General features: G+C 31.2%; 2 protein-coding genes across 6 annotated transcripts in view; one reads left to right on the plus strand and one right to left on the minus strand.

Annotated features, from left to right (window-relative positions):
- Positions 1 to 965: 965 nt before the first annotated feature.
- On the minus strand, positions 966 to 14,663 carry LOC106058689 (protein FAM76A-like). Of its 2 annotated transcripts, XR_008778265.1 has the most exons (10): positions 14,441 to 14,663; positions 12,812 to 12,876; positions 9,663 to 9,723; positions 9,231 to 9,380; positions 8,358 to 8,797; positions 7,423 to 7,536; positions 6,774 to 6,918; positions 5,299 to 5,400; positions 1,548 to 4,205; positions 966 to 1,452 (listed from the first exon to the last, which is right to left on the minus strand). XR_008778265.1 is itself a non-coding variant. In XM_013216152.2 (9 exons), the coding sequence occupies exons 1-9, from the start codon at positions 14,519 to 14,521 to the stop codon at positions 4,113 to 4,115; spliced, it is 1,251 nt and encodes a 416-aa protein (XP_013071606.1). In that variant the 5' UTR covers positions 14,522 to 14,663; the 3' UTR covers positions 966 to 4,112. The 2 variants fall into 2 exon arrangements, 1 of the variants encoding a protein (XP_013071606.1); XM_013216152.2 differs by having other exon boundaries at positions 966 to 4,205.
- A 744-nt stretch (positions 14,664 to 15,407) lies between these two features.
- LOC106058688 (centrosomal protein of 57 kDa-like) overlaps positions 15,408 to 20,139 on the plus strand; it is a 29,764-nt gene continuing 25,032 nt past the window's right edge. For 2 of the 4 annotated variants that reach the window (XM_056033032.1, XM_056033034.1), the window contains exon 1: positions 15,408 to 15,486. In XM_056033032.1, the coding sequence (XP_055889007.1) occupies positions 15,439 to 15,486 (48 nt within the window). In that variant the 5' untranslated portion in view covers positions 15,408 to 15,438. Of the gene's footprint in view, positions 15,487 to 17,938; positions 18,310 to 20,139 lie in introns of those variants that run through there. The other 2 variants (XM_056033033.1, XM_013216151.2) reach the window with 2 other exon arrangements.

Consider the following 20,139-nt stretch of genomic DNA (forward strand, 5'->3'; position numbering starts at 1 on the left):
TTTATAAGAAACCCGCTTCTCTAATACTTACAATTATGAATGTAAAGTTTGTATGAAACCAACTTCTTATTATCTGACGACATGGCCCTAAATGATGAGACCCCAAGTCGGAGCACTGAATCTCAGTGTTCGTCCGTGAGGAGATTACCAAATAATGGTTTCGCCTGTTCCATCATTGAAAAGTTTTGTTCACACAAAGAAGTGCTTGTAATTAGTGTCATCCGTAACGATTGTTTTGAGAGATTTAGAAAAGTTTCAGAAAGCAACACGGCGTAGAAATGTCTGCAACACTCCCACTTTGTAAGTCAATCAGTTTCAGGTGCTGGTCTAACGGGACAGAGGAAGTTTTCAAACAGACGTACCGGCAGGCCGATTTCATTGGTCAAAATATGAAAAAGCAAAAATCTTTCACTGAAAATATCCTTCAAGAGCCTCAAAGGCTACTCCTTGTATTGTATTACATTATTTAATATTTATTTGTAAGATAAACATTATTAGTTACTGGTCATGTTGTAGGGGGTGGTACAGGTTGGGAAGTAGACAAGGTGTGCCCTTTTCTGCTGCTGAATGAGAAATTACAATTTTGTTTGGAAGACGTTTATGATCGTATACACATGAGAAATCAATTTGTCTTTCCTTTGTGTACTGGTGTTGAGTTTTAGGATTAATTTATGAATCCTAATTTTTAAATATAAAAAAAAAAGAACAGATATAGCCTACCATCCACAATATTTATTTAGTGCCTACCATCCACAACATTTATTTAGTACCTACCATCCACAGTGTTTGTTTGCACTTTAAAAAAATATTTGCAAGAAAAATGTTTTTTTTTTAACTCATTTAGTTTTGGTGCACAAGTTTAAAAACTTATTGAATCTTCTTCCATCAAGATATTCTTGAAATTCCACATGAAAACAAACAACAAATGAAAACAAACAAAACAACAAATGAAGCCAAAATCTGTGTGTGTCCTTTGAACTTTAATGGTGTCCAACAACTAGGAAGTTATTCCCAAGTGCATACATTGCATGCTGGGATTACAATGTACTACAACAACCTATAAACACAAGAGTTCAGTGTTTGGAGAAACAGATGCTCAAGTCTAGGGAGTTTTGAACACTTGTCTAGCAGCCAGTTGAACTGTTTGCTGCTTCTATCCAAAACATGCAATCAATATTTGTACAATAAAATGAACTTCCTCAGAATAGTTCTTAAGATATTTATTTATTTCTCTTCTTCATTGAATTCTATAAGACATCTTATAAAAGGTTTGTATATGACCACCAATACACATTGACTATATACAATACCTTCAGCATCTCGTTTGGATCAAACTGTATGAAACATTTATTCTAGGACACTGCTACAGAATAAACAGTTTGGACAAAATCTTGTCATTTACATTGACACAGTGAATAATTCATGGGGAACTTGTCAACAAAGTTTATGAAGCTGAAAGAAACAAGTTTTCAAATGATACTCCAATGTTTTTTTTTTACATTGAAACAATGACAATAAGCTTCTTTTACATCTGTCTTTGTGGTTACCTTAAGATTTACAGTTTCATCTCCATTGTTCACAAGTAGTATGTTTATATGTCAATGCTTTAGCCAGCAAGTCCTAGCTCTAGGAAACAAAAAGATGATTGTGTGAGACTTCACTTTGCACACAAACACTGAGAATAAAAACACTGAAAAAAGTCATTAAAAAAAAAAAAAAAAAAATGGTACAGTCTGTCTGCAGTGTAATAAACCAACAGTTCTACAACATGACCAATAAAACAAGTAAGTCAGGTGATAATCGGACATAAAAATGTATATCAACAGATATCATCACTGTGTACAGGCAACATCATAAACAATAATACCCAGGAACAAAAAGAAAATGCACAAGGTTTAGTCAGTAAGAAACAAAAAAACTCTAATTCTAATCTAGTTTTATTTTTTTTTTTTATAATGAATAATACAATCCCAAATTTGTGCAGAATAAGTATCTATCAAGAAAAGTTTCAAGTAACATAAAGTATCTGTCATAAATACAATAAAGTGTTTTATCTAGCATGTTTTAGTTTCTTCATTGGAAACAAAGATAAGAGGAAACTACAATGAAATTCAACTCAAATCATATTCTATTGAGTTACAACAGTTAAAAAGACAAAATAGCACACAAGCCAAAAAGAAAAAAAAAAAATTAATATTGAAGCCTGAGCTCTAGATGAAAATAAAATTACCACCAACTAATAAATGAAATATTTTGTAAACATCTTTGTTTCTCCTATTGCTAAAACAAGCCCCATGAAATCTTGTGTGTTTCAAACATCAAACAAGTTCCCCTCTGTTTTGATGACCTACAATATTGAAACTAAAATTAAAATGTCATGAGCTATGAAATAGAGAGCATTTTTTTTAAATTTTATTTCTGTTTGATGACTACTTTAATCACTATATTGTTAAGGCAACATACAAATACCAACTCTTATTGTTAAGTTTTAAAGATAATGATACTTCTTATGCTGTCTTACACTGATAATTAAACATTTGTAAAAACTAAAAAGAAATGAAATTCGCTAAAAATATATTATTATACAAATAAACTTCACTAAGCCCATCTTAAACTGACAGCCTGATTCCATTAATTTCTTACCTATTCACACATGAATTCTAAATTATTAAACAGCACAGAACATTAGCACTCATTCATACATTACAAGATATGTCTCTTCATACAAGTCCAATATTAAATACAAAATGTAATAACTAAATTAATATGATGTACATCTAAAAATTATTTTTTTTTACAATATTGTTACAAATATTTATTATAGATGATTTGTGTTTGCTAAAAATGAGAAAAAGACAACAAACAACTCTCTGCTACTTTGTGTTAAAAAAATATTCCATGGTTTTAAATGAATGATATTATAAAAATTTGTATATATATAGTGATAAAATTTGACAAAAAAATATTATTTTTTTTTACTGTAACCACCATTCCCTGAAAATATGAAACAGTAACATTCACTTTACCAAAACTTGATGGGACCAAAGGGAATGACAATGATGGTAATTAAACTACAAATCATAATATCCTGAAAAGAAACCACAAGACTAGCCAGCCGAAAATATTTCAAGTTTAAAGGCTTTAAAATGTGAAACAATAAAAATATATATGATGAGGACAAAAAAAAACAACAACAACAAATTGCACAAGCGTAAAACAGCAAAAAAAAAAATGTTTAAAAGAAGATAAAATCAACCAAAATAATAATGTTGTACAATGAATCAGGAATATTATTTGCCTTTTAGATACATATTTAATGACTTTGTTTTTCTATTGTTTCAATTTTTCTCTTGTTTTTATGCAAAAAAAAAAAAAAAAAAAATTATATTAGATGAATATTATCCAGAACTAGACACGCTAAAAAATGATCTCTATTTATATTTATCTCTTTTTCTATAAACAAAAGTAAACAGTGTACCAAATAAAAACAAATGAACAATGAATGCTTTCCTTGCAGTCACTTCTACCAATATTCTCAAACTGATATGATAATGGCAGCAATTTTGTCGAACTCTTCAACAGGGTACTGTAGTCAATAATTTTAGAAGACCTGATTCGGGTTACTGTTTTCAAAACACATTATCCCACCATAAATTTAACACCCTAATGCTTACGTTACCGATGTAAATATGGATGATCTAAAATAATTAAGAATTTAAAAAAAGAAATGTTAAGAGTTGAGAAGTATCTCTTTATAATTTTAGACTGGCCAGCAATCACTTCACACACGTCAACAAAATAATCTTCACTCCAATTAGTTTGTCGGAGTTGAATGAATCTAAAATAGAAGGTAACTTTGCTTTAAGTTAAAAAATCTAACAAGAGCTTGTGAAGGGCTAAAAGTTTCAAGTGAAAAACAGTTTTGCTTAAAAAATACTTGAGATACTGTAGTTTCAATCATTTCAAAATGTAAAACTATTGGTACAATGACAGTTCAAGGACATTACTAGAATAGAATTGCTGAACATGATCTCACACACAAAAAGTAAAAAAAAAAAAAAGCACAAAACACTGAAACGTGTTTAAATGATACTCTGAAGATGAGGATGTCTTTATGATGTCCCTAAAGTTAAAGATGTTGGCTCCACTGATTTCTTGCTTTTTGTCAGAGACGACACTTGCCTCGTCAGCTCTCGATTTTTAATCTATCAAGATTTAAAGAACAAACAAAAATAAAGGTCATGATATCAGAAGGAAATGGTTAAAAGTAAATTCTATTCTATTCTAACTTGTTATGTGATACATTATTTTATTTGAGTGAAAAACTTGTATCCCCAAAGCTGATGCAGTACATAGGTTGTTTTTTTTAATCATCATGCTAAGAGGTTGACACAGAGCAGTGAGGCCTCACTGTCATATTAACAAGAACTCTTTCTTCAAAATATACAGAAAAATGAGAAAACGAAGTTATGAATGTACTCATTACTTATGGTGTACCATAAAGAGAGTGCTAAATAATGCTATTGGTAAACACTTTAGGACTAGATAAAAGTAACTCAAAGTATAATGTTTGATAAATATTGTATTTAGTGTGGTTATTGTAATGATTTCTGTTTATCTATTCCTTGATAATGCTTCTTATATTAATTATTGATCAAACAGAATCATCACACGCTGGAGGTTATATGAATAATTTAATAATACACTAAAGAAACATCTGTGTTCTCTTTTAACTTCTTTAATAAACTTCTTCAAATTACACATATAAGTAACTACTCAATTCAATAACTTTACTTCAATATCTTCATAAAACGAAACTTTCTTATACTAACTTTAACTGATATAACTTAAAGATAAAACAACAATTTGAACTAGTATAACTTCAACTAATGGACCCGCAAATGTTTAAACATAAGACTGTTACTATAACTGTTACTATAAAAAATCGTTACCATGCGAGGACCCCGACTAACTAACTTTCCCCTAATTTATACTTTTCTCAATCGTACTTTCCAGAATCATAGAAACTTCTCTCCTAATTATTTAATTAACTGTGACCTTCTAGAAGTTGACGTATTATTTTTTTTTCCCTTAACCACTTTCTCTGATTGGATGACTATAATTAACTTGTTTACTCTGGTCATCTCTGACTTGACCTGGGCTTCTAGAAACTGATTGAAATAGGTCACAGTCTCGACTCGTGACAGTTATAAACCACTTACTGTTCTCACCACATGCTTGTGTGTTAATAAATCTACCAGGGGCTTAATGCTTCTCATTAATAAATGATTCCTCTACCTGCAATGTCTCAATAGCTGTGGCATGACCTCGCTGCATAGCTTGAACTTTAGACCGAAACTCTTTGTCACTCTCATACATTTGAGCTTTGAGTTCTGTTATCTAATGAAAACATGCAAAAGTTAAATGATTGTAAGTTTTTGAAAACTTAAAAATAACAACACATGATAACACTATAAAATATGATTTGTTATTGTTTTATCGTTAAAGCTAGGATAAAAAATGTTAAGAAGACCCCAGATGAAGATCTGCCTCCTTCCCTTTATTTTTATTGAACTAGATACAAACTTTAGATAAGATAAGATAATTTTATTGATCCAATCAAATGGAAATTTAGTTTGACTACAACTGACAATATCAGCGTAACTACTGTACAATAACAGTTTAGATGAAAAATTCAAACAACATTCACACATGAAACACATACACATTCACAACCAGCGCTTTATGAATTTGACTTCTATGTACTTCTCGATGACGACAGCTGATCTTGTAACACTCTGACAGAAAGTGGGATAAAGGAGTTTTTAAATCTTTCTGTTTTAGTCCTAATGGAAAGGAGAAGACCACTTCGTTCAGATCTTATGTAACAGTGGTTTAATGGGTGCAGGTTGTCCTTAAGAATCGAGAGTGTTTTGGAAAGGCTTCTTTCATGAAAAAGCTCTTCAAGAGATGGTAGCTGTATTCGAGTGATATGTGATGCTTTTTTAATTAGTCTATTTAGTCTAAGTCTTTGTGCCAGTGAAGTATTACCATACCAGCAGGTGATGGCAAAGTTAATTAGACTGCTGATGGTTGCTGTATAAAAAAGTTTAATAATTGTTTTGTCGATGTTTAATTTTCTTAGCTTTCTGAGATAGAAGAGTTGCTGGTGAATTTTTGTGTAGAGGTTTTGACAGTGTTCACTCCATTTCAGGTTGTTGTTGATGATTGTTCCTATATATTTATATTCTTGTACTTGATCTATGGTTTGATTGTTTATCTTAGGGGTGGGCAACCTTTTTATATCGAGGGCTGCATTAGAAAAATTTTAGGAGTGGCGGGCAGCATATATATATATATTTATATTAGGGGTGCACCGGATAGTCCCTCCGGCTCCGGCTTCTGCCGAATATCCGGCATTTTTTACTATCCGGTGCTATTCGGCTCCGGTCGGATATCACTACCGGATAGTAAACCGGATAGTAAAAAATACACCTATTTAATATGCATAAAGTGGACCTCGTTCCATTAATGTCTATTGTAGAATGTATTAATGTTTATATTAAAACAAAATAATGTGCTTAAAAATAGAACCATTATGAATATGCACCAAACATCGTTTATTATAAAGACAAGGCGTGTTAATAACTTAATATAAATAGAAATGAAACTTTACATCATAAATGCGCTTTACATACAGAGCAGCAATGGCTGACACTTTTTTCAATTTGTTTTGACCTTTGAGTAGGTTAGTTAACATGAAAAATTCTGACCTTTTTATCTTTCTCCAGGAGTTGTTGATCTTTGTTTGACATTTGTTTCTTCAGACTCTCTATCTGTTCTCTCAGCTGCGTAATGAGTATAACATTTTCAGAAGTGGCTGTATCCATCCCAGTCTCAGAAATTGTGCTTCCAGTGCTGTAGGTAAACAAGATAGAACTCATTTTCTAGACATTCAAAATCTTCAAACAGCCTGTCTTAGTTATTTGTGCAAAACATTGTTTGAGTTTCTTCAGCCATTTAATACCATTGTGACACCAGCATGCTAGGTGCATCAAAAGTTTCTTTTAAAACTTACAGAACTGGAAACATGTACTAGATTTTTAAATCTCAAAATCATGAAATGATTGTAAAACTAATTACTGGATATCATGATGAAATGATTTTGAATTTTGAAAAAAAAAAAAAAAAAAAAAAGGTTTTGATGTACAAACCAATAAGTAGATATATAATGAGAGTCTGCAGTTTCTTCTCATTGACTTTGTGTGTATGTATGATATCAATATATGTGTGTACAATTACTCAAGGACCCTAATTGCTTCTTCATTTCTTTAAGTTTGTTATAATAAAATCAGCATTCTTAAGAAAAGAACAGAAAAACAAAAGAGTAAAAAAAAAATATGTGTATATGTACAGGCCTACCTCTTAGGTGTTGAAACAGTAGCTGCTGCTGCAGGATTGGCCGGTGCTGTGACCCCATTTGTTGAATTCTTCTCTGCCTTTTGTTTTTTTGCATCACTTGACTCTTCTTCCTCCCTTGATTGTAAAGTCAATAAAAGTTTGAATCTTGTACATGAAGTTATAGATTGACTTAGTACAAGTAACTTGAGATTGAGTAGATTAACTTAGTACAAAAAAAAAAGAACAACAAACAAACTTGAAATTGATGAAGTCAGTAATCCTAACATCTAGTTCTATTAAGGTTTCAGAAAGGGGGCAATAAATAGAGAGTGAGAGCTAGTACAGGAAGTGGAGAACAATTTCAAATACAATCATCACAATGAAAGGTTTACAATTTTTCAATGCCTATTTGTTATACCCTTAAGCTATGGCTGATGGTTAAGGAGGGTGTCAACAACCTTTCATGTTAGATACCAATGGCAGCAGGGACATCATACGAATCCTTTAGTTTAAAATAATCTTCACACAGCACCCCCCCCCCACCCCCCCATGTACCCTTTACATTCCAACATTTTTTTTTCTTCTTTCTCAGATACAAAGAACATATATCTACTCTGGCTAGAAACATTCAAGCCATATTTGTCACAGTGACTGACCAATTCTATCTCAGAACTTTGAGTTTTTGGCACATCGTCACTACACTTTAAATAAATAGAGAAAATTGGTTAAAAAAGGCCAGAGAGCAAAGCTGCAAGAAGCTCTTGTCTTAAATTCAGCCACCAGAAGCATTCTTTCTTTCTTTTTTTTTTTGGGTGGGTGGAGGACTGGGGGTGAGATGTGCTGACATAAACAAATGAATGCACAATGACTTGTAGATGAATTCTCACAGCATTGTTACTTAATCTGCAAACAAACAAAATATTGAGATATATTTTAAAAAATACACTGCTTCTTACTTCTGATGATGTCTCTTAGAGTGAGAGGAGCGATGGTGATGATGGTGATGCTTTCGGTGGTGATGTCGATTGTGAGACCGAGGTTTCTCTTTATCCTCTTTGATATCTTCCTCTCCAGCACTTCCCACCTTTTCCACTGATCTGTTCTCCCCTTCTTGTTTAGCCTCCACAGGTGGAGTATTGCCTCGGCTGCTGCCGCCACTAGTTGCCAGTTTTGTTAAACGTTCTAAAACTGTCATGCCCTCAAAAGAGCCAGAGGAAGGTTGATTTGATGAGAATTTCTCCCCATTATTAGTCGGTGTGTTTGATTTACTTGACGTATCTATTAAAGATGAGGAGGATCTTGAGGTCTTGAGAATTATATCTTGAGATTTTCTTGTCTTAGCTAAAACTCTCTTGTAAGCTTGATCACACAGCCAACACATTAGCTTTCCATCAACCTTAAATAGATATTTAAAAATTTACATTACCGAATGAAATAAGACTGCAATAATAACAATAGTTAGAAATATGAAAGCAAGACTGAAATAATCTTTATTTTTTTTAAATGGACTCGAAGATCATTTGGCCAAATATCTCATAATTATCAAATAATAGTAACAACAGATATGACAAATTAAACTAATGTAGATTTAGTTGTACGTAAACTGAATATTTGTGTGAGCTAATTTTCAGACTTTCTCTCACATTGATTCTTCTTCTCTCCAAGGATACTGATGGCAACCTATGCAACTTGTGTCATATAGATGTGAATTCCAGATTAATTATCAGTATCATGCTAAAGCAAGTTAATATTGACTTTGGCTATTAAATTAAGTGATCAGCTCCTGACTTATGTTAATAATTTATTTCTCTCTAGGTAACTGTGCTTACCTTTCTACGCTCAGGGCGATCAAAAGCACACTTTAATTTACACTGTTCGCAGACCATCGGAGGACCCCATTTCTTTTCAGAGTTGACACACCTCTGGCAACGATTGCCAATGAAAGCTGCTAAAACACTGCAGTTTTCACAAGCGGTGGGCTAGGATATTACAATAAAAATGTATCAATAACAATATATACTAAATAGTTTTAAGTGTATTAAATGTATTCAGCTAAACTTTCTTCACTAAACATGAAAACAGAAAAACAACCATTTTTCTTATTTAAAATGATATTTTAATCTGATGTCAACATTTTTTTTTATTATCATATTATTAATTTAAAAAATTATGCTAGCAACTTAAAAAATAAGCACTGGCAAATTTATCTAAAAATAAAAAAATAGAACCACACAATTTTTTAGAAATATTAATAGAACAACCTTTCCATAATGTTTGACATTCTGAGCACACTTAGCACAAATAGAACTTGTACTTCCTTTGCTGAAAAGAAATGCGTCATTAATACCATGTCTAAAATAAATTAACAAACACAAATAAAGGCTAAAGTTAAAAATAAAAAATATGCAAAAAGCGATTCAGTAAATACTATGTTAACGCTTAAAGCAAACACATTCATGAATAAATAAAGCCACATCTAAGAATAAGTTTTTCTATGTAGAAATCAAAGAAAATGCCATAAAACACAACAGTATGCTTCAATACAAGCTTCAGACACCTAACAAAAATTGTCCAAAATATAAAATAAAGCAGGTTCATTGATGCCTATATACAATAGCCAAAAATATAGACTTGTGAAAGTACAAAAACAACAATCATTAAAGAAGCAGAGATTTAGTTTCCTTTATCAAATTCTGTTACATCAGGTTAAATCAGCCATTAAAAAAATGTAAGTAAAGTATGTGTGTGTATATATATATTAGGGGTGCACCGGATAGTCCCTCCGGCTCCGGCTTCTGCCGAATATCACTATCGGATACCACTACCGGATAGTAAACCGGATAGTAAAAAATACACCTATTAAATATGCATAAAGTGGACCTCGTTCCATTAATGTCTGTTGTAGAATGTATTAATGTTTATAATAAAACAAAATAATGTGCTTAAAAATAGAGTCTTTATGAATATGCACCAAACATCGTTTATTATAAAGACAAGGCGTGTTAATAACTTAATATAAATAGAAATGAAACTTTACATCATAAGTGCGCTTTACATACAGAGCAGCAATGGCTGACACTTTTTGCAATTTGTCTTGACCTTTGAGTAGGTGGTTAGTTAACATGTTAAAATGCTACATTCCTTGACTACGTCATGCTGACCAGACGTCTGTCTAGCTGTGCGGGTATATCTCCAGAGGTAGAGATTAACAACTCCCACCCCTTTTGTTTGTTTAGTCCATCACATTGAGTTTTTTTTATAGGCAGGTGACCACAAGTTAAATACGATGGACGTAGGTTTAATGTAAGCGTATTGACACTCTCTAGAGGTCACACCTTTCGAGGGAACTGAGTTTGTTTATTTAGTAGTTAATCTTTATTAGGGGGGGCTGGACTACAAGAGCCACACCTCTAAGGAAACCAGGTATATTTCCAGATGAACAACTCCCTCCCACTTTTATTTGTTTAGCCCATCACATTGAGTTCATTGATTGACAGGTGACTCCAAGTCAGATACGATGGACGTAAGCGCGCTCTCTAGAGGTCACACGAGGGAACTATGTTTGTTTACTTAGTAGTTAATCTTAATTTTTTTTTTTGGGGGGGGGGGGGGGGGAGGAGGGGGCTGGATTCAAGCCAAACATCTACACGGGTATCCGGACAAAGAGTTTGCTTATTTGGAGAAAAATCTTAATCACGTGGTTGGGCTAGAGGCCACTCCTTTTCAAGTATGCCGAGTTACTTGAACATAAATCTCAATTAGTAAGCTGGACTAAAGATCACACGCACCTAAACGAGTGACCTTTAGCTACACAGAACACAAACCGCGAGATTATATAGCCCAGTAAGCCAGTAACTAATTATTTTGTAGAGGACACGACCAGGGCTATCTTTAAATGGAGAGCTAAACACCCCCTACTTTTTTTTTCTTTGGTCCTTGACTCTCAATTTATTGATAGACATTTACCATTTATAAGCCAGAATGAAAAAACACGACGTGCTAACAAAGAATATTACACTGTCAATAAATATTAAGATTAAATAATTTTGCTAACGTGTTAACTTGAATATTACTCCAGCAGTTAAGTGTCTTGATTTGATAACAATATTCTTAATAATTTGTGACAGTCAATTAACTCCTTGTTATTACAATTTTTTTTACTTAAGATGCGTACTTAGCCACTGTGTATCAGGCTAGGACGACTTTTACACACCTGACATCCATAGGCTTACTATCGTTCCCTTTTGTAACAGTTACTAAAACCACGAATAAAATAATTAATAAGTAATAATTAAGGAAGATGTTTCTAACATACGTTCTTTGCATTGAATGTTTCTTAGGTACGTTCTTTGCACAATAAAATAAAACAAAGATGTGCATGTTTGCGTGTGTGTATTTTTTTTTTGCCGTGTATTAAAACCTTTAGAAAGAAAGCTAATTTCATTGTTTAATTCTTTTGACTTAATAAATAGCGGAAACCTTACAGTAAATTTTAAAATCGCATAAAATGTTGAATAATAGTTAGATCTAGCAAACAAAGAAACAATATGCTGGAGCGAAAAAAAAAACAACCCTTGACCTCCAACTAGTGGACGGGTGTAATTTATCTATATGCTTGACTGACCATGCCAATGTGTTATCTTTTTTGACTGACACCCAACTCTATTGCGTGCGTATGCTCAGGAAAAAACAATGCTTGATGGTTAACACAAACAACTATACACACTTCACTAGGACTACATGTGTAGGCTCACTATGTATATCTGACCAGGTTGTTGGTCTGAAATTCATGAACACATACATCTAACCACTATACAAGGCAGATTGCACTTTACTTATGAGATTTACATTAGTAACTAGTTAAATATATACTAACATTATTTACATTTACCTTCCTACACACATCATTACAGTTGGTGGCATCGTACATACACACAGTCACACTCATGCTATACAGATTTTTAGAAATACTGTTAAGCTTGAATAAATCAATCAGTAACAAAGTTTAAAACAATAAGGTATATAAAAGGAAAAAAAAATAAAACCAACCAATATAGGTATATTATTTAACAGTTTCGTAAAATGTTCAGCAACACAAGCTATTAACAAGACACTTAGGTATCCGGCTCCGGCCGAATATCAAATTTTACTATCCGGTCATATCCGGCCCCGGCCGGATATCAAAAAGTACTATCCGGTGCACCCCTAATATATATATAAACATGTATGTATGTATGTATGTATGTATATATATATATATATATATATATATATATATATATATATATATATATATATATATATATATATAGACAGATAGAGAGAGAGAGAGATATAGGTATAGATAGATAGATATAATGATATGATAGATATAGATAGATATACATTTATAACACATATAAAATTGTACCTGTTTTGTTGAAATTCAGCTCTGCAATAAGTGCACTTAACTGTAGGATAATTGTTTCTACATTCCTGAAATATTTACAAATGTAAACTTAATACTATTTCTTTTTTTTAATTTAAGTTTTACAATCAATGCTAATGACTAGATCTTGGTCGATTTTATTATTGTATAAAGTAGTATAACTAAATTTTTAAAAGAACCTAAATTTATTTCACAGTTGGGCATCAATTTCTTCTACTAACTTAAGAGTTCATTTGCTAGAGATAACAAGGACAGTCAAATTTAGTTTTAGATACAGATCAGAATGAGATTCTCTGTAAATTATCCTTAAAAAAAAAGCCTTAAAATTATGAAAATAATAACTATTCTTAAATATATTAGTTCTTTTGTAATTGCAATCAATTTACTCAGTGTCTACAATCAACTGATATTAATCTCAGTATTGATTACAGTCAGACAGGTCTTGGCATCATCAACAACCTTCTGCAAAGAATGGCCAGTGAATGATTTGGTTTTAAAATGTTTTCATATTGTCATTGTCATAAAAATTTAAAAAGTGTAGATACTAGCCAATTAGTCTTTGGTACTTTAGTTACTATATCTTCTTGCGTGTATTTCAAACTACATGTTAATGCCTTAAACAAATGTGTCACCATCATCTGTTGAGTGTCAGGTTAGTATTTTTATTGTTTATGAGCTCCTTTTTTATTTAGACTCTTATGATGTTTATCTTTATAATGTGATTTTAAAATAAAGCTCGAAGTAATGGTAGTAGTAGTGAAATTTAAATTATAAAGACAAATTTAAAAAATGCAAGTTAGCTTAGTTATTATTTAGGGATTCTAGAGTTATTATAGATTTAGGTTGGGATAGAATCTAGATATATCATATGATATTTAATTCATACATTACATTTTACATAGTCATCAGACATCTAGATATATTTTTGATCTGGATCAATTGAGCTAATTCTAGAGAGAGTCATGAACAGAATTATAAGCATCTATGGGAGGGAGAGGGTGTTATAATAAGGTGTAACAAAACGAACATGATCAAAATTATGAAAACATGAATTATATATATGTATATATATTTATATATATAGAGAGAGAGAGAGAGAAAGAGAGGCAATAGACTATAAATACATATTGTAGAAGTGAATCTACTTCTTTTAATACAATCTAAATAATTTTTAATTAACACAGATAAAATTTATTAGCAATTACATACTACATAGTGGTGTTCATTGACAGTGCAGTGCTCAATGTCCACTGAAGGGGAAAGAACAAAAACTGCGTTCAGTATAGGAGCAGGAAGTGACCCAATTTATTTTAAAATAAAATCTTGACTATGAGTGGCAATACAATATACAAAAAAGTGAAAGGAACACACTCATAGCTATTTTTATTGTCCTTTAGTAGACACTTTCTTTGCAGAATAAGAATCTGCTTTCAGTTTTTTGTTTAAACCTTCACCAAATAAAAAAATTTGACATAGTTCCCGAAAGTCGGTGTTCAGATATAAGAATCTACTATTAAAAGTATTGAAATTGAAGAAGAAATGAAGTTAATTTTTATATTAAATTATATTTAATATTAGAATCTAGTTAAATAATTAAAACTTCGGCAAGACCTTGCACAATTGTTCTCCTTGGGATAGTTCATCAAATGGGTATCTCTTGTGGCATTTTGTACACGAAAATAAAGCAGCCATTTTCAATATCACAACATTATGCCAATACACCTAGAACCTGTGTCGATTTGTTTGTATACAAATCAATATTATTTTTCTAGTTTCAAGTTTATCAATTCAATACAATAACAGATTTTAATCTCGAAGACAAGCGGAAATATAAATTACCACGCATGCGTAGAAAAAATATTTTTAAACATGGACTAGACAGAATTATAATATTTTGATAGTCCCTATTTTTAAATGAATTTTTCAGATATGATCTTGTATAATGTATTATCTAATAAATAACTAATGTTCCCTGTAAAAATAAAATTATTAATTCATATGTTTATACATGCCTAGATTTAGCTCTAGTTAATATAGATTAACTGAAATTTAATAGCAGTTTACTAAGTTATTATATAAGATAAGATATTGATTACAAATTTTACACGAGTTTGACTTAGTATAATAAACAAGAAATCAGTTGTTTTTCTCTTAGTGAGTTTTTTTCTTATTTTATTGTTATTGCTTTTCTAAATTTAAGATCTAACATCTATAGTATACCGCTTGTCTTTCAATAAGTATTCTCAAATTATTTAGATACTATTTTAGATTACTTGTGTATGTTATCGCAGGCAATAGTTTTAAATTGGTTGTCAATTTAGGAGACATATATTGAAACATTATGCTATTTTTATAAGTAAGTCTGATCAATTATTTTGATGTAAATCTATATCCTATATTGCGCGTAGTATTTTAGATATGACTTGGGTGGTACCGTTTTTTTTTTTTAAATGTTATTTAAGCCATATCTACATTTTAATATGTAGAGTTTATATTGTAGCCAATGAAAACGTAGATTTTTCATTGTTTATAATAAATATCCTGTATCGGCTAATAGTAATTTTTTAAGATTGGAGAGTTATCAAATAGTTGTGGACAAGTTTTGAGATATGAGCATTGAGACATTATCTATAAGGATTATTAATTATGTCTACACGGTATTAGTATACGACACTAGAAACGCTAAATCAGGTTTCTGTTATATTTTCAGAATATGCAGAAAAAAATGCAGATTACAAATATGTAATTTGATTTCCTCGGAGATAAATAGTTTTTAAAATATATATTTTTAAGTTTTATTTCTTATTACCATATATTGTCATTGGAAATACGCCATTTTGGTTTTAAGGCTTAGTACTAGACTATCTCCCTTGAATTACTTGCCAACTTTTTTCTGTTGCTGCTTTGTCTTTCTTTCTAGCAGCTATTAGATCTAATATTAAAATTCATTTAAACTGCAAACAATCTTTTGTACTTTGAAAAATAACTAAAAATCGAAATTAAAATCATGTAGTTAAAGTAATACAACAGACAAAAAAATTAATAGAAAAATAAAAAAATAACTCTAAGCCTAACAAAATATCTTTTATTGGCAAAATAAAAGTAATTAAATAAATAGATACCGGTACCCTGACTTTAAATACATGAAAATAATAGACATTAAATGTTATTTAAGATATTAAAAGCATGCAAGAAAAAAATCAAATAGCCAAATAGATCTAATCTGAATAGATTGTAAGATGAAATATTAATCAAAACTTAAAAATTTAGGCTAAAGCATCATACTCCAAGCAGTGGATTTGGCAAAAAACAGTTACATGTGGCCTCTTGTGGTACAACCACATCAAAGTGATTACCATTTGTATGCAATAGTGTTATGTTGCAGCATATATGGTTGTCTGTGTGAGATAGTATGTATGTGTTTGCATCATGAAATAAAGGTTTTAATAATAGCCATGAGTATTTTGTTTTGTTGTGGTTTGGTGAGAATGTATAGATGTCTCTTTGCAGTAGTGTAGCAGCTGCAAGCATTTCTGCAGTTGTGGCCCATGTTGTATCTTTTTTCATCAGCTCCATATGCTGGAGTTAAAAAAAAAATATGGTAGCTATAAGTACAAGTTCTTTATCCTTCTCTTATTATGTACGGTAACTTATAATCATATTGAATGAAAAACAATGCACAATATAAGAACAAGCAATATCTACAACAAGGTAGAGAAAGTAATGATAGGACTGAAGAGTGGAAGGGAACTCCTTTTATAACAGATTCGGGAAATGTTACAATGGCATCACAACACGATATGATCCAACCACGGGAGTTTTTGTCGTACATAACTATCTGTAGAAGCTGGCCGACATTATAGGATACAACCAAGAGAGTTTTGATCGTGACATCGTTATGTTGCGTCACGTTTCAGTCTTAGTCTCATCCGACTAGACCTCAGTTGAACTGCATGTCGGTGAAACGAACCGGCAAAGAAAGCGAAGAAGGATAAATTTTGACCAAGTAAAACACCGTACCTTGCCCTTCTCCCTTTATGAGCATACCAGCGATCCTAGCAGTAGATGACCTAATATAACCACGGCGCCGGCGAAGCTCCGAGCAGGGGAAGGTGATGTTACATCACACCTAGTTCTGCCGTAAAGACAAAGATCGCGTGTGACGGCCGGCGCAGCGAGGGTTTAAAGATACGTAAGAATAAACGGAGAAAATCGCCACCTGTACGGTACGGCGGGAGAGAAAACTTGCTTTGGACTCCGTAACGGAATGTAATACATGGGCGAGGTGGATCCATGTGAAGAGAAGGGTTGGTAGGTGGAGTCGCTAACCCCCCCCCCCCCCCCACAACTACACATCTTAAACAAATTTAGTGTAATAGGTGAGGAGGTTTTTTTTTTAATGAACTCCGAAAGTAAAGATGCATAAATTATCTAAATAGTAGTGTATATGCTTCTTATCTGTTTCTTTATACAATGGCTTTTGTTCCCCACTCTATGCAAAGTAAATTTCAGATTGTGAAACATGATAGTTTAACAGGTGCTACGTAACGTTTAACAAAGACGTTCGTGATCTAGTTACACTCGACCTATCCTCCCTCCAAGAGAGGTGGAGCCAGAGGTAGTGGTAAGAGTTATAAACACAGACATTAGTCCTATCTGATCATAAAACACACGCCAAACAATCTCTGGTAGACAGTAGACTCCACTCAAAAGACCTCACGGCGAAAGAGAAAGGGACACTGATATGTGTCAGCTTCATAAAATTCTTTCTCTTCGTGGTGTGATTTTACGAAAATAGAGAGCGCTTAAAATTCGTTAGAAATGTATAGATCTAACTGTAGTCTTAATCATCAACAGATAAACATAAAAGTATTATTTCTTATAGTAATAAGTTTCCCGTACTAGATCTATATCATTTATTGTCATTGCTCTCAAAAGATCACTAAGTCATAATGCATAATTTTGTTCAAAAAATAATAATAATTAAACATAACATGTATATCTAGATGCGTGTTTCATTTCATTTAATTCATGCATATTTGTTTTATATTAATTATAGATCTAATTGTTAACATATATTTTTTAATAAATAATTTCATACGTAGAAAAAAAGAAGAAACAACAAGTTCATCAATTTATTAATAACATTTTATTTAGACCTTCATTTCAGTAAATACACTTAAAAAATCATAAGTTGACAGCATAAGAACAAAAACTCTCTTTAAAAAAAGTTATAGAAAGTTCAATATAGGTAAGGGAGATAAATATGCTTAACAAACAACATGGTGGTCGGCAAAGGTATCTGCGTATCTGAACTATTACCCCAATGACGATTATTTAGAGACAGTAGATCGCATTGTAGTTGTACAAAAGTAGAATATAGTCTAATTTACCAAATACATTTTGTTCTATTAATATTAAAGCCTTTTTTTCCGCCATATGTGGATGGTTATCAGATGCAACCCTCAACACAGTCACAGGTAAAAATTAATGATTTATAAAATAAATTTATAATTAAAAAAAATTAAATAAGTCATAGATCTATATAGATATATCTAGATCTAGTTAGTAGTTAATCATCAAGTTATTGATCATTAATCATTAATGATACTGATAGTAATACATAAATACTAATACTAAATACCGTCTAATTAATACTAGTAATAGTTACTAATAGTAGCTCTATTTAAATATTCAATAAACTCAATTATGATTCTGATTTATCATAAATTACTGAATTAGAATTTATTAAATTAAACTATTAATATTATCTATAATCTAGAGTTTAGAGCTAGATTCTATTCTAGATTTAGACTTAGACTCTATATCTATTCTATACTATACTATAGATCTCATAGATTATACTTATAGATGTATATATAATCTATACTCTATTTGTAATTATCTATACTCTAATGACTCTATGTTGACTATGTCCTTCTATGTCTATACTCTATAGATAGAGTATAGATACTCTATAGATAGAGTATAGATACTCTATAGATAGAGTATAGATACTCTATAGATAGAGTATAGATACTCTATAGATAGAGTATATAGACTAGTATTGAGTCTCTATACTCAATGGTTGAATAACTGTCTACTCTACTCATCTACTCTAAACTTTAAGTCTAAGTAATTAGTAATGGTCTAGATTCTAGATTAGTCTAGATCTAAGTCTAATGAAGTTTAGTGAGTCTAATGTCTCTGTGACTTTACTTGATAGATCAATACAGTCTCCAGATAGTAGTCACTAGATCTAGATTATTCTAGAATTCTAAATCATATCGGTATTAATAGTAATAAATAGTAATAGAATTATACTTATAAATAGAATATCTGTAAATTAGATCTAGTATGGATTAGTCAGTTACCAGATCATAGATTCTATTATAGTATTTTAGTATTACTGAGTTATTCAGGTCAGTAGATTAGTCAAGTTAGTAACCAAGTAAGACTTAGATCTCAATCTATTCTTACTTAGACTAATAGTAATATTACTAATAATCATTATAATCTAGAGGACTTATGAGACAGATTAGCCACTTAATAGTAACTAGTTAGATCTAGATCCATATAATAAATAGTTATTATATTTATATATTATTATAATAATATAATATATATACCAGATAGTTTAGATCTAGAAAGGTAGTTGCACCAAAATTTATAATTAAATTAATTCTATAAACAGTGTAACTGGGTAAGGAAGGAAAGAGGATGAAAAATGCTTTCCAACAATACAAAATTTATGATGCTAACTTATTATTGGCTCAAAAGTTCTAGCTGAGTAGTACGGTTACCTAGTACATCTAGATTATTCTAAATATATCTATATATAAATCTATTTTATATATATATATTTGTAAAATACCACCAACTGATTGATTATGAAATCTCTTAAACTGTTGCATGTATCTGCATGAAATTTCGTACTCATGTTCTTTTTACCTCCTAGATGTTCACTAAGAACCCAATTTGATATATTTGCAACCTGACAACTACTATTCATGTATTTTATTTTCAGTATTTCGCCAAAAAGCTGCAGTCTACATATAAATCATTTAAAAAGATAGCATGAAAATAGAACTTCCTGTATATTATCTCTTTTTCCCTAAGTGAACTTTTTTAACTGCCTTAGGTTTCTTCCTCTTCCCTTTAGACGCTGACTAAATAAAATAAAATAAAAAAATTCTAATAGCATAAAAAAGATCTATATTAAAATGGGTAAAAAAAATTAACACAATAAAATCAAATTGATATTTCTTTTTATTTAGAGAACAAAATACCCCAAAAAATGTCGAGTTGGG

The sequence above is a fragment of the Biomphalaria glabrata genome, chromosome 6, assembly GCF_947242115.1.
Source record: "Biomphalaria glabrata chromosome 6, xgBioGlab47.1, whole genome shotgun sequence".
Classification (NCBI taxonomy): domain Eukaryota; kingdom Metazoa; phylum Mollusca; class Gastropoda; family Planorbidae; genus Biomphalaria; species Biomphalaria glabrata.